This window comes from Mastigoproctus giganteus, chromosome 8 (genome assembly GCF_048544385.1).
Source record: "Mastigoproctus giganteus isolate SK-2022 chromosome 8, ASM4854438v1, whole genome shotgun sequence".
In the NCBI taxonomy this organism is placed as follows: domain Eukaryota; kingdom Metazoa; phylum Arthropoda; class Arachnida; order Uropygi; family Thelyphonidae; genus Mastigoproctus; species Mastigoproctus giganteus.
The window spans coordinates 210,459,651-210,473,495 of record NC_143582.1 but is presented as its reverse complement, the minus strand read 5'-3'; the positions used below and the strand labels follow the sequence as shown (position 1 = coordinate 210,473,495).

Sequence of the window (13,845 nt, the reverse complement as noted above, 5' to 3'; positions counted from 1 at the left end):
ACAGTTTAAAATAACAACAAAAAACCAAAGCCATAAGAATCAAAATCAAGGATAGCACATAAATACAATTGGCATTCATGTGAAAATTTATAAGTTCTTCTGAACTTTTAAGTTTTGTAACAATGCTAATTTAATCTTAATTCAGCCAATGCTTCATTATACTCTATGAAACTGAAAGGTGAGTTTTGTAAGTACCAGGTGGTTATAATATAAGTTTCCTATTCAGGAGACCCTAGTGTCAATTTGGTTAGAATTAGTGCTGTGGAAATAGGCAGGTGTGTCGTTTAGGATATGGGGAAGCGATTTGTAGAAGAAAAAAAAACTAGTTCAAATTTCTGCCACGAGTGGAAAAACGCCATTGCACATATGTAAAAGTTCTCATTTACTTCAACCCACGCTGCTTATGCAAATGACATCCTGTTAGATAAAAGCAGAAAAGCCAATGACACCGTCAATAACCATTATAGCTCTTACAAAAAGGGGACGTGCTCTTTTAGTAAAACTGTTCTACCAGAATAATAGTAATGCTAATGCAGCACTACATGAATATCGGAAACGTAAAAGGTTTGCATAAAGGACTTTTGACGTCAGTGGGACTTTGAAAACTAATAAAGAAATTTGAAGCGACTGGGAAATTAGATGTAATTCCAGGAAGGGGATGACCACATATCGGAACAGAGGTAATGGATGAAGTGGTGGCTGCAATGGTCAGAATGCAAAACACTACCAGTCAGTAGTGCCAGAGGTGTGTCAAGAGACTTGAACCTTCCTTCATCTACTGTACGTAAAGTCCTTCGAATAATTTTACGCTGGTTCCCGTACAAGATTCACATAGTGCAAGAACTAAAGTCTTGTAGTCCTTGAGGCTGTGCAGACATTCTCTCAGATATGCCAGACAAGCTGTGCTTGCTACCTGTGCTGTCTAAAACACTGATGGAACTGATATTCGGATGACACTTAAGTCAAGTGGACCTAATTTCGGTGATGTCCAGACGGTCTGTGACAGCCAAGTCCTCTGCTAGCACCTTCATGATAGTGGGACTGTTAGTAATCCTGGGTATAACCACAATGCACAAGCATACTGTGGGTGACCACCCAGGTGTGAACCAACGTAAGCAGGAGTCATGGAGTGGCGCCCACACCACACAGAGGAATGCCGCCCCTCTGTGTTACCAGGCAATACTAGGTGGTAGATGACTCTCATTAACCGGTGAAATACTACCACTTTGCTTATTGGAGGTTTGAAGTGGTGAAACACATATTTAGTCTCCAGAGCAAAGTTCTGCTCAACCCTCCCCCATCTCTTCCATCATGTAGTATGACTGATGTCCTTTGAGGTTATGATGAACACCGTGGCGAGACCCAAACCTCCTTACATTTCGAGGGTACAGCTCTAAAACGGTGTTCGCAGGCTGGCCGCTAGTTAATACACCAGACCAAACCTATTGGTAACTCTCTAGGAGGCTTCTGGATCAGCTAATGTATAATCTTGCTGCCCCTACTCTGCCAGATAGTGACTAGAGGGAGTCTGAGTAGTGTGTACACGGGGGTTATTGTCAAGGCCACATTATGTTAAGGATCTGGGTATATTCTTATCACGTGTAGCCCATATCCAAAAATTTCATTACTTCATACAGAAACTGTTCATACACTTACTACTGAATACACCATGAATTGTTAAACTAATAGAGTAAACTTATCTGCAAAAAGATCTAAACCTCCTGAACACTTCCTAGTTTATTTCACAAATACACGCGGTCTCAGTTCTAATCTCAATGATGTCCATTTCCACTTACAGTCTGCCAAATCCCAGGTACTTTTTCTGACAAAATCTCAGTTATTGGTTGATTCGACCACTGCTCATCTCAGTTGCCCAAATTATTCACTGTATGATTCCTTTCACCCCAAAGGTGGTACTTGTGCATATGTCCATTCCAATATTTCCTGTCAGAGACTTGGTAATTTGGAATCTCCTCTTTTCGATCTTCTCTGGTTAAAATCGCTCTACCTCATTCTACCAAATTCATCTGTTCTCCCTACTGTTCTCCTAACTTCACTAATCACTTGGAACTCTTTGACTTCCTCTCTGTGCAACTTGACTTTCTCCAGTCCAACTTTCCTAACAGTGAGGCAATTTTCCTTGGTGATTTTAATGTTCACAACTCTAGCTGGCTTCCGTTTTTTGGTCACACAGACCCAGCTGGTCATGATGCTGAGGCTTTTGCAATTACTAATGACCTCGAATAGATTGTTCATTTACCTACCAGAATATCGGACAATCCTAACCATACAGCCAATACCCTTGATCTTTTTCTCACAAACAACCCTTCTAAGTACACAGTCGAAGTGAGTGGTCCTTTAGGAACCTCAGAGCACAACTTCAGTTTGTGTCAGTGAAATTATTCTTACAAGAATGGAATCCTTTATTCCACACTCCACCTTAAAATCTCGTCCTTTACCTAAACCTTGGTTTTCCAATAAATGTGCTAAGGCTGTTCAAGAAAAGAACGTAGCATATCGTAATTGCCTTGTTTCCAATTCTTCAGTTTCATTTTCTGCCTACACAAAAGCTCGCAACAACTGTAAAGCAGTTATTAATCAGTCCAAACTATATTTTGAACAGGCTAAGAGTAGAAAACTTGCTTCTTGCCCTAATGGTAGCCAAGCATTCTGGTCTCTTGCCAAAGCTACTGCCCATCTCTGCTCCCACCTCTATCAAAACCAGTTGGTTCTGTTGTCACTTCAGCCAAGGATAAAGCTGACCTGCTAGCATCCAATTTTTCTTCCAACTCATGTATTAAGGATCTTGGTAAAACACCTCCCACCATTCCCAGCATGCTCCATTCAGTGCCTCCTGTGGTCTTCCATCAAAAGGATGTCAGAAGGATTTTGACCAATCTTGATGCTAAGAAAGCTCCAGGTCCTGATGGTATTTCTCCACTTGTTCTCAAAACCTGCACTCCTGAACTTACTCCTTGCAACTGTTCTTTGCCACCATTTTTCACTTTCTTATTCCAAAGGTGTTTTTCCTTCTGCTTTGAAATTTGCTCATATCCAGCCAGTTTCTAAAAAGGGTGACAAATCCCTCCCATCCAATTATCATCCCATTGCAATTACTTCTACTCTTTCTAAAGTAATGGAGAAATCAATTAACCACCAATTCTTAAACTATCTAGAAATCTTCTGTCTAATCAAGGATCGCCAGTATGGATTCCATCAGTTTTTTTTTTTTTTTATGTGAACTCCAAACACGAGAGGTATTAGAACCTACAGTACTTAGTACCGTGCTTGGGTTGGAGGTTGAGAAGACGTAAGAAGATATTTGTTGACACTGGACTTGAACTTCTGTAGATTGTAATTTTCAGGAAATACGTATGAAGGAAGGTTGTTCCAGAAAACAGCAGTTGAATGAATAAATGAGGAAGATGAAAAGTTGGTTCTGCGGGTTTGAAGTTGGACAGTAAATGGATGTTGGCTGGTGGCGGCACGTGTTCGGACTGATTTGAAAGAGAGAGCGGGAATTATAGAAGTCAATTCAGAAGAACAGTGCCCGTGGAAGTATCTGTAGAAGAGACATGCAGCAGAAACAGTCTATGAGAAAGCGAGTGGAGAGACTCTGTTAGAGATGAATCATTAATTAACCTAACTGCCCTCTTCTGAATGGAATCAAGAAGCCTGAGAGAGGTTTTGGGGGCACCACCCCAGATGTGGGAACAATATTCCATGGCAGGGCAGATTTGCGATTTATACAGAGTGAGCAGCTGTTTGGAAGAAAAGTAACGCTGATAGCGAAAGAGAAAACCAAGTTTTTTAGATGCAGAGGAAGCAATATTTGTAATGTGCTTGTGACAAGAGAGATTAGAAGTCAGGGTAATCCCCAAAAGAGATATATCATTTTGCCTAGAAATCGGAGTGTCACTAAAGATAAGCATAGGAGCAGAAGAATCCTTTTTGCGAGATATAAGACAAGACTGAGTTTTAGAAGGGGTAACATAAGCCAGAATATCACCAGTGTCGAACCATTGGTGATATTCTGGCTTATGTTACCCATTTATGGATCAATTCAATGGAAAAGTTCGGTGAAACACAAGCAGTTGCTCTTGACATCTCAAAGGCTTTCAATCGTGTTTGGCATAAAGGTCTTCTTAACAAGCTTCCATCTTATGGTTTGCCAACTGTTTTTTGTAATTGGTTATCCAGTTTTCTCTCTGACCGCTCAGTGAGGGTGATGGTACATGGCACTCTATCTTCTAACTTCTGCACTAATGCTGGTGTCCCCAAGGTTCAGTTCTTTCCCTCACTGTTTTCTTCTTGTATATTAATGACCTTCTTCCATTGAGAAATCCAGTTTGAGAAACCTCGTCCTGCTAAATCAGCTTCAACTTCTCAAATATCCACTACCAATTCCATAAATGCCGATCTCCAGGTAATTCTTCAGTGGGGCAAAGACAACTTAGTTGATTTCAATCTTTCTTAAACTCAGTCCTGTTTTATATCTCACAAAAAGGATTATTCTGCTCCTATGCTTATCTTTGGTGACACTCCAATTTATAGGCAAGATGATATATCTCTTTTGGGGATTACCCTGACTTCTAATCTCTCTTGACACAAGCACATTACAAATATTGCTTTCTCTGCATCTAAAAAACTTGGTTTTCTCTTTTGCTCTCGCCGTTACTATTCTTCCAAACAGCTGTTCACTCTGTGTAGATCCTCCCTACCATAGAATATTGTTTCCACATCTGGGGCGGTGCCCCCAAAACCTCTCTCAGGCTTCTAGATTCCATTCAGAAGAGGGCAGTTAGGTTAATTAATGCCTCATCCCAACAGTCTCTCCACTCTCAGTGTCATAGATGTTCTGTTTCTGCTGCATGCCTTTTCTAGATACTTCCACGGGCACTGTTGTTCTGAATTGGCTTCTATAATTCCCGCTCTCTCTTTCAAAACGGTCCAAACACATGCCGCCACCAGCCAACATCCATTTATCGTCAAAATTCAAACTCACAGAACCAACTTTTCATCTTCCTCGTTTATTCATTCAACTGCCGTTTTCTGGAACAACCTTCCTTCATACGTATTTCCTGAAAATTACAGCCTGCAGATCTTCAAGTCTAATGTCAACAAATATCTTCTTTCATCTTCTCAATCTCTAACCCAAGCAAGGTACTAAGTACTATAAGTTCTAATACTTCTCGTGTTTTGGATTTTCATAAAAAAAAAAAAAAAAAACAATGAACAGACTTTTGTCTACGATTTCTGGCTCGTATGGAGCTTGACGATCATGAACTCGAATAATTTTGTGGTCTGATGAGGCACATTTCACTCTTCATGGGGTTGTAAACGCACAAAACTGCAGAATATGGAGAACTTCTTGTCCATCTGCTGTGCATGAAAGACCACTACAAAGTCCACATATTGCTCCAGGGATATGCGGTGGTCATTCCCTGACCTTTCCGCATCCTCCATATTTGGTGGGCACGGGCTCTAACCCCGGTCTAATCAAGAAGCGTGTGCTAATCACTGCTGCTCCTGCCTATCTGGCTACGGAGGTGCCCCATAAGGTGTATGGTACTGCGCTTTTCAAAGAGATCACATTATTCCCACTCTACAAGAAAGGCAATGCTTGGAGACCGTAGTGTTCATGCAAGATGGCGCCCCTCTCCACGTTGGTTGACAAATGAAGGAACTGCTCCATTCAACATTCGGAAATCATTTCTAGAGACTTTCCGCAGTCTGGCCAGCTTGATCGTTCAGCAGATCTCAATCCCTGTGATTTCTGGATATGGGGATACCTGAAAGACAGAGTTTACCATGGTGGCATACAGACGCTTGTCGATTTGAAAGCAAGCATTAAACAGCATATAGCCAACATCCCCAATGAGATGCTATGCGAAAATGTGTCGCACGCAGTTCTCCATTTACAGAATGTCATCTCAAGTGAAGGAAAGCACATAGAACAATATCTATAGATTTTTAAGTTCAGATATTAAAATCTAATCCTAAGTTAAGTATTCCATCTCATGTTTACAGTGCCAATGGTGTCATTGTGGGTGGATGACTTAAATCAAAAAAACATTCCGTTGACTCAAGCTGTTATTATTGAAAAGGCAAAATCAAATTTCAAAGATCTGAAGAAAAAAGAGAGTGGCGATGAGACATTTTTTAGGTAGCAAGGAATAGTTCATGCAATTCAATCCCCTGGTGGCAGAAATTTGAACTAATTTTTTTCTTCTACAAATCGCTTCTCCATACCCTAAATGACATATCCACCGGTTTTCACCTATCACATTGGTAATCATCTATCACATTGGAAAAAAGGTGGAGGTAATTTGTAGAATGGAAGATGGTCAGACACGTCCTAATGTGTGTAGAAGTATGAAATTGCTTCCATCAACTGTGAGTACCATAATTAAAAATGCAGATAAAATAAAACAGTCAATGCAACATGCTACGACAGTAAGTGTGATGCAAGTGAATTATAGCAGAAGTAAACTTTTAGAAAAAATGGAGAACTTAGTGTCATTGTGGGTGGATGACTTAAATCAAAACAACATTCCGTTGACTCAAGCTGTTATTTCTGAAAAGGCAAAATCAAATTTCAAAGATTTGAAGAAAAAAGAGTGGTGATGAGACATTTTTTAGGTAGCAAGGAATGGTTCATGCAATTCAAATCTCGAAGCAAGTGCTGCTGTGTGAAATTAAGTGGCAAGGTGGCAAATTCAGATACTGAGGCAGCTGCAGAATTTCCCTGCAGAGTTTAAAGCCATTGTAGAGGAGGGAAATTATCCTCCTGATCTCATTTTTAATATTGACAACACTGGGCTTTATTGGAAGAAACTGCCATCACAAAACTTCACTGCCACAAAGAGCAGTCTGCACCAGGTGTCAAGGCTGCAAAAAAGACAGGCTAACGCTTCTGCTGGGTGAAAATGTTTCTGGCACTTTAAAATTAAAACAAATGATGTACCATTCACAGACACTACATGCTCTTAAGGGCCTAAACAAAGCTAATGTTGCTAGTCTACTAGAAATGGAACAGGTGGGCTTGGGTGACACAAGAAATCTTCTTGGATTGGTACACAAACTATTTTTGTCCTAGAATAAATGCTCCGTTTTTGTCAAGAGAATAAATTACCAGCCAAGGCTCTTCTGGACATTGCCCCCTTGTCATCCTGCAAATTTTGCTGAAGTCAGAACATCTCTGGACATCAATGTTGTTTACATGCCACCAAAGACCACTTCAGTTTTGCAACCAATTGACCAGGGGGTAATAGCAACCTTTAAAGCCTATTACCTCCACAAAATCTTAACAGAAATGGTGAGAGTTTTGGACAGATTATTGGCACTCTGACAATTTGAAGGGCATTAATAACATCAATGCAGCTTGGGAGAAAGTGTCAATGAGCTGTGTGAATGGAGTGTTATTTGTTTGTTTGTTATTTGGTTTTTAGGAGCATTAGCAACTAAGGCCATACTGCTCCGGGATATGCGGTGGTCATTCCCTGACCTTTCCGCAACCTCCGTATTTGGTGGTGACGGGCTCGAACTCCGGTCTAATCAAGAAGCGTGTGCTACGCACTGCTGCTCCTTCCCACCTGGCTACGGTGAATGGAGTGTGCCGCAAATTACTCCCACAATTTATGCACGACTTCACAGGATTAGAGCCAGTGGAGAACATTGTTGAAGACGTTAGCAGGCTGGCACAAAAGGTGGGATTGGACAAGGTAGCAGCTGAAGATGTAACAGAGCTGTTGGATAGCCATGAACAGCAGCTTTCCAATGAAGAAGCCAACAGAAGGAAGAGAAAGAAAAAGATGAAGATCCTCCTCTAAAAGCTACTAGAGTAATCATCATCAGCCATTTTCAATCCACTGCAGGATGAAGGCCTCGCCAGCAACTTTCCAGTTCCTTCTGTTTTGTGCAATGGCCATCCATTTACTACCCACAAACTTATGAATTTCATCTATATCTCCGCCGTTGTCTTCCAGGTTTTCTTCTAGCTCCTCTTGGGTACCATTCTGTTATTTTCCTAGGTCCATCTGTCATCATGTCTTCGAGCTGTGTCCTGCCCAAGACCATTTTAGTTCTTGGGCAGGACACAAGAACTAAAATAGTCTTGGGCAGGACACATAGCTCAAGCCCAAGACCATTTTAGTTCTTTAGTTTTGATAAGAATTTCCTTTACTTGAGTTTGCTGCCTAATCCATGTGTTTCTCTTCTTATCTAACAGTCTGATTCCCAATATAATTCGTTCCATTCTTCGCTGTGTAGTTCTCAGCTTCTCTTCCATTTTTTTGGTGAGTGCCCAAGTTTCACTTCCATAAGTCATTGTGGGGAGTATACACTGGTTCATTATTTTACATTTCAGACAAACTGGGATATTGCTCTTCAGTATGTGACTATATTTCCTGAATGCTATCCATCCAAAATTTATTCTTCTCTTGACTTCCAGCCATTTATCATTATTACAGCTAATAACTTGTCCCAGATAAGTATATGACTCCACCTTTTCAATTACAGCTACTTCAATCATTATGTCCCTTTCTGTGGTATACTTGTTCATCATTACTTTTGTTTTAGCCATATTCATCTTTAGTCCAAAATCCTTACTAACTCTGCATATGATTAAGATTTTCCTCTAATTCTTTGGGATCATGGCTTATGAGAACAATGTCATCTACAAATCGTAAATGGTTTAGGTACTCTCCATTCACATTGACTCCTTTCTGCGACCAGTCTAATCTTCTGAAAGCATCTTCAAGGGCAGCAGTAAACAGCTTCAGAGATATTGTGTCTCCTTGTCGAACTCCTTTCTCGATTTTAAATTTGCTACTGTCTTTGTCTAGTCTAATAAAGGAGGTTGCGTTCTCATATATTTTCTTCAAAATCATAATATATGGGGTATCTATGCCTTGTCTTTCCAGTGCCCAAAACATTGCCTTATGCTGTATGGAGTCAAATGACTTTTAATAATCCACAAATGCCAGGCATAATGGTGTTTTATATTCATTTGCTTTCTCCATTAGCTGTGATATTACGTGAAGGTGATCTATAGTTGAGAATCCTGTCTTAAAGCCAGCTTGCTCTTTCGGTTGATTCTCATCAAGTATTCTTTCTAATCTGTTAGTAATGACCCTTGTGAACAACTTGTAGATGTGGGATAACAAGCTAATTGATCTATAATTTCCAATTTCTGATTTATCTCCTTTCTTATGCAGCAAAACTATGATTGCATTATTCCACTGCTTAGGCATCACACCTTTTCTAATGCATTTTGTGAAGAGCCTTGCCAGTTTTTGTGTTATGTCTCTTCCTCCCAATTTTAACAACTCTACAGTAACTTCATCTTCCTCTGGGGCTTTCTGATTCTTCATTTTCTTCAACACCTGTTCTACCTCATCAGGAAGAATATCGTGTATGTCGTACGTGTTGCTAATTTGTGATCCATCTTCCCCACTGCTGGCATTATTCCCTCGCTCCTTGTATAATTCTCTATAGTAGTCTTCTGCTATTTGAATTATGCTTTTTCTGCTTTTTATAAGTACACCATCACTATTCTTCAGTTTCAGTATCATTTGTCTTTCTGTATTACTGCTCATGGCTGCTGATTTAAGTCCTTTGTTTTCCCTTAATGCTTGTTCTACTTTTCTTGTGTTAAATCTTCTTATGTCCTCTCTAAGCCTCTTTCTAATGGCTTTGCATAACTCAGTATACTCAATTTTCTCCTTGTCAGTGTTTATCTTGCTCTTCATTTGTCGCCTTTGGTTCATCATAACAAGAGTTTCTTGACTAATTTTTTCTTCTTTGGATTTCTTTTTCCCTATAGGTTTCTTGGGCTTTATCACTTTCAGAAAGTTGTAGTATTCCTCGTCGATATCTTGGTCCTGAGCAGTCTGCAGAAGCTCAAACGTGTTCTTAAGTTCCAGTACATACTGCTCTTTCTCCTCTTCTGTTATCTCAAAGACCTTCGTATTATTTACTCAAGTCGGTTTTTTCCTTTCTTTTCTTACATCTATATCAAGTGTGCATCTTTCCATTCTGTGATCACTTCCAACATTTACCTTGTTCAGGATGGTAACATCATTCACGATATATCTTCTGTTAGTGAGGATGAAGTCAATTTCATTAGTTGTTAATCCATTTGGACTCTTCCATGTCCACTTCCTGTTCACCCTTTTCTTGAAAAGGGTTTGTTACCGACAATCCTCGAGATTCTGCAAATTCCACAAGTCTTTCACCTCTTTCATTTCTTTCACTAATTCCAAAATTTCCTATAGTTCCCCTTTCTGCGCTGTTTTGTCTTTTTCCAACCTTAGCATTGAAATCCCCCATAATAATAGTGTAGTGGGTTTTCTGCTCATCTCGAAGACTCAATTTCGGTGTACATTTCTTCAACCTCTTCATCATCATGCCTCGATGTTGGTGCATAAATCATTATAACCTTTAGCTTGTACCTCTTAGAAATATTGAGTATTAGTCTTGACACCCTTGGTGATATACTTTTGAATTCCAAAATGTTTTGGAATTCAAAAGTATATACTTTTTGAATTCCAAAATGAAATGAATTCCAGAAACCCAACTCCACCTTCACTCCTTCCACTGTTTCCATCGGTGTACAGCAGATTTATAGAGTATAAGAATCTAATGAATGCACTAAAACTGTATTTCAAATTGAATAGATATAACTTAATTTAAATTAGAACACAGCCATAAATTAATTCATTTATAATAGATAAACAAAAAAATTAAGTGTACTTTTAAAAATTAAAATGATTTATTTACCTGGTCTTGCTCCTGGAGGAGCAGGAGACTGCAGCTGATAACTCATCTTGATGTAAGTGAATAATCAATTACTCCTTATTGATTTGGTTGTTGGTCTAGTATATACACACATACACACACAGATATATAAGCAATCTGTAAAGAAAATAAGTTTCGAGCATTTATTTACTTTCATATTTTTAAAAATTACTTGCACATATATCATAAATCCAATCAATATATATGTATTCCTACTCCTATCAATATACAGTCGGACCTCCCTTTAACGAACTTCTATATAGCGAATTTTTCTATTTAGTGAAATTTTTTGATTTCCCCTTGGTCATTACATCGAAAACAGTTTCCATATAATGAAGAAAATTTCCATATAACAGACTGATTTCGAGAGACCTGTGTACGCATTGTTCACACCTCTGGCCTTCAGGCAATAGAGCTGATGCTGTTGAAAGCAAGAATTAAGAGTTAAAAGGATTTAAAATTAATCCTTTTAACTTAATTCTTAAGAGCACATATTAAGAACTAAACATTCCACAATTTAGTGGTACCCATAAAACCTATACAACTGCCTCTATTGTACCGAGAAGTCATGCTGGTCAACTTCAAACTGTGTATCCACAGTCATTGGCAAAGATTAAGGCATATTCCAGATGCGCAAAATGACTCTTGTCAACCTGTTTTCTACTGTAAACGCCCTATTAGAGAATTAGGAGAGAGTGATGTTCCTTTATACCAGAAATACATCTGTTTCTCAGAAATGAGTCATCCACACTTTTACTAAATTTCACCTGTCTGTTTATATGGTTGGTACAAGTGGTTCCTAAATCAGTTTTTGCAATGTCTATAAGAAGAAATCCTTAAGTGAGTGGAAGTGCTTAGTAGTGTAGATCGGAGAATTAAAAAAAAAAAAAAATCACTTTAAAATTTGGTATCCCTGCCAGTAGTATGTCAACCATTCTGAATAACAGTTTTCGATGTTCAAATTGTTTGAGGAAACGGGACCCAGTCGGAAACGTGCAAAATGATGACTTTATGAAGATGTAGATGAAGCCGTTTTTAAGTGGGCGAAGTTGATTCTAGGCCAAAACATGCTGATATCAGGAATAAAAGAAAAAGCTATGGAGTACGTATCTTTCTGGCGCATAAAAAATTCCAAGATATTTCTGGATGGATAAATTTAAAAAGCACCTCGGCTTACTCGAAAAAGTTATTTGTGGTGAAAGTGGAGTTGTAATTGAAGAAGACTGTTCCCATTAGAAAGAAATAGCTTTGAAAAAATTATAGAGGACTACGAGCCCAAATACATATTCAGTGTTGATGAAACAGGTCTATTTTTTAAATGTTTGCTGATCAAGACTAGCTTTTAAAGTGATAAATGTTTAGGTGGTAAAAATAGTAAGGAGACAATTGCAGTTTTGGTTGTTGCAAATATGGCTGGTAATGAAACACTGAAGCTTTTGGTAATAGGCAAAAGTATACAACCCCAATATTTCAAAAGAGTAAAGTCGTTAGAGTTGGACTCAACTAACAAAAAATCTTGGATGACAAGTGAAATTTTTGAAAAATAGAAAACTCGCGCTGATTGTCAACAACTGCCTTGCCCACTTTCATTCAGTAATTTCGAAACTTACAAGTGTGAAGCTTGTTTTCTTCCCTCCAAATACCTCATATAAATTGCAGCCAATGGACCAAAGCATTATCAAGAATTTAAAAATACACTACCGAAGGCATATACTGAAAAAAATTATACTGAGAACAGAAGCCAACCAACCTATAGATTCTGTTATAGATTTCTGGATGTACATATCAGAGTTGGCAAAAGTGTAGAATCAAGATGTGACGGAAACAATGATTAAGAATTGTTTTGCAAAAGCAAGTTTTGTTAAAATGCCAATTAATAGTGATGAGAGGGCAGAACTACTACGAGATACTGAGCAATCTTGGGAAGAACTCCAAGCAAGAGGTTTGATCAGTGGAGAAATTGATCTTGACAAATTTTTATGAGTTGATAATGATGTCATAGCAAGCTGAATATCCAGCTACTGACTCCAACATTTTGGAGAGTATTCAAAGAACTAGTGACAATAACCAAGATGAGTTGGATGAAAATGAGGGTAATTTAAACCTTCTAAACATGGAATGTTGGCAACATTTGAAACTTTGTGTCGAAGCCTTCAGTGTGAAGAAAATGTGCCAGAAAATATATCTAAGTGTTTAAACAAATGTGAACATTTTTATGAATGATGTAAAGTAAAATCCAGTGTACAACAAAAAGTAACCAATATTTTAAGAAATACTTCTTAAAAATATACTAATATATCGTGCATATCATGTAAGTAGCCATTTCGTAATATGTATGTATTCATAAATTAATTGTTTTAAAAATGTTAGAAAATTTATTCATACCCAACTTATTTCTGATTTATTTTCCATCTTTTACTATATTTCTGAATGTTAAATTACAGTATTTTTCATTGTTGAAAAGGTCATGTTTCTTTATAACGAAATTTCTGTTTAATGAATTTTTTCAAGCAAACGATCGATTTCGTTATACAATGGTCCCACTGTATGTGTATTCCTGTTTTATATATCAGCAAATTTTCAACAAGCATACTTTTATCATTTTCTCTCCTCCACAATGCTGCCATTTTAATATTTACTGCAACATCCAACAAAACAATTGATTTAAATCCACATAAGTTCTCTTCATTAGACAAGTTTCAATATAAACTGGTTTCTGTTTGTAATTCAATTTTAGTTTACAGTTCAATCATCTAACACAAACATACAAAACAATTTTACAATAAAGACTGACTTATGAAACAGGAAGGAATTTGACTGACTTCATCAATAACTCCCTACTGCACTGTTAAATAATGTGCTTATAATGTTAAAAAGAGGTTTACAGTAGCATTAGTAGTGGCATATGATGCAAGAAAGCAAGCTTATACAGCATCAGCCAAAAGAAAGAAAAAAAAAAAAAAGAAACTTCCCATTTCACCAATCCATTCCCTCCAATAGTTTGTCTAGTTCCTTGAATTTATTTAAGCTATCAACTTCCACAAC

General features: G+C 38.1%; 1 protein-coding gene across 6 annotated transcripts in view; it reads right to left on the bottom strand.

Moving 5' to 3' along the window:
* The window catches only part of LOC150082241 (catenin beta-like), a 208,921-nt gene that overhangs the window by 144,900 nt on the left and 50,176 nt on the right, over positions 1-13,845 (bottom strand). For all 6 annotated transcript variants that reach the window (XM_090379199.1, XM_090379196.1, XM_090379198.1 and 3 more), the window contains exon 2: positions 10,783-10,917. In XM_090379199.1, coding sequence (XP_090235325.1) covers positions 10,783-10,828 — 46 coding nt within the window. In that variant the 5' untranslated portion in view covers positions 10,829-10,917. The remainder of the gene's footprint in view (positions 1-10,782; positions 10,918-13,845) is intronic.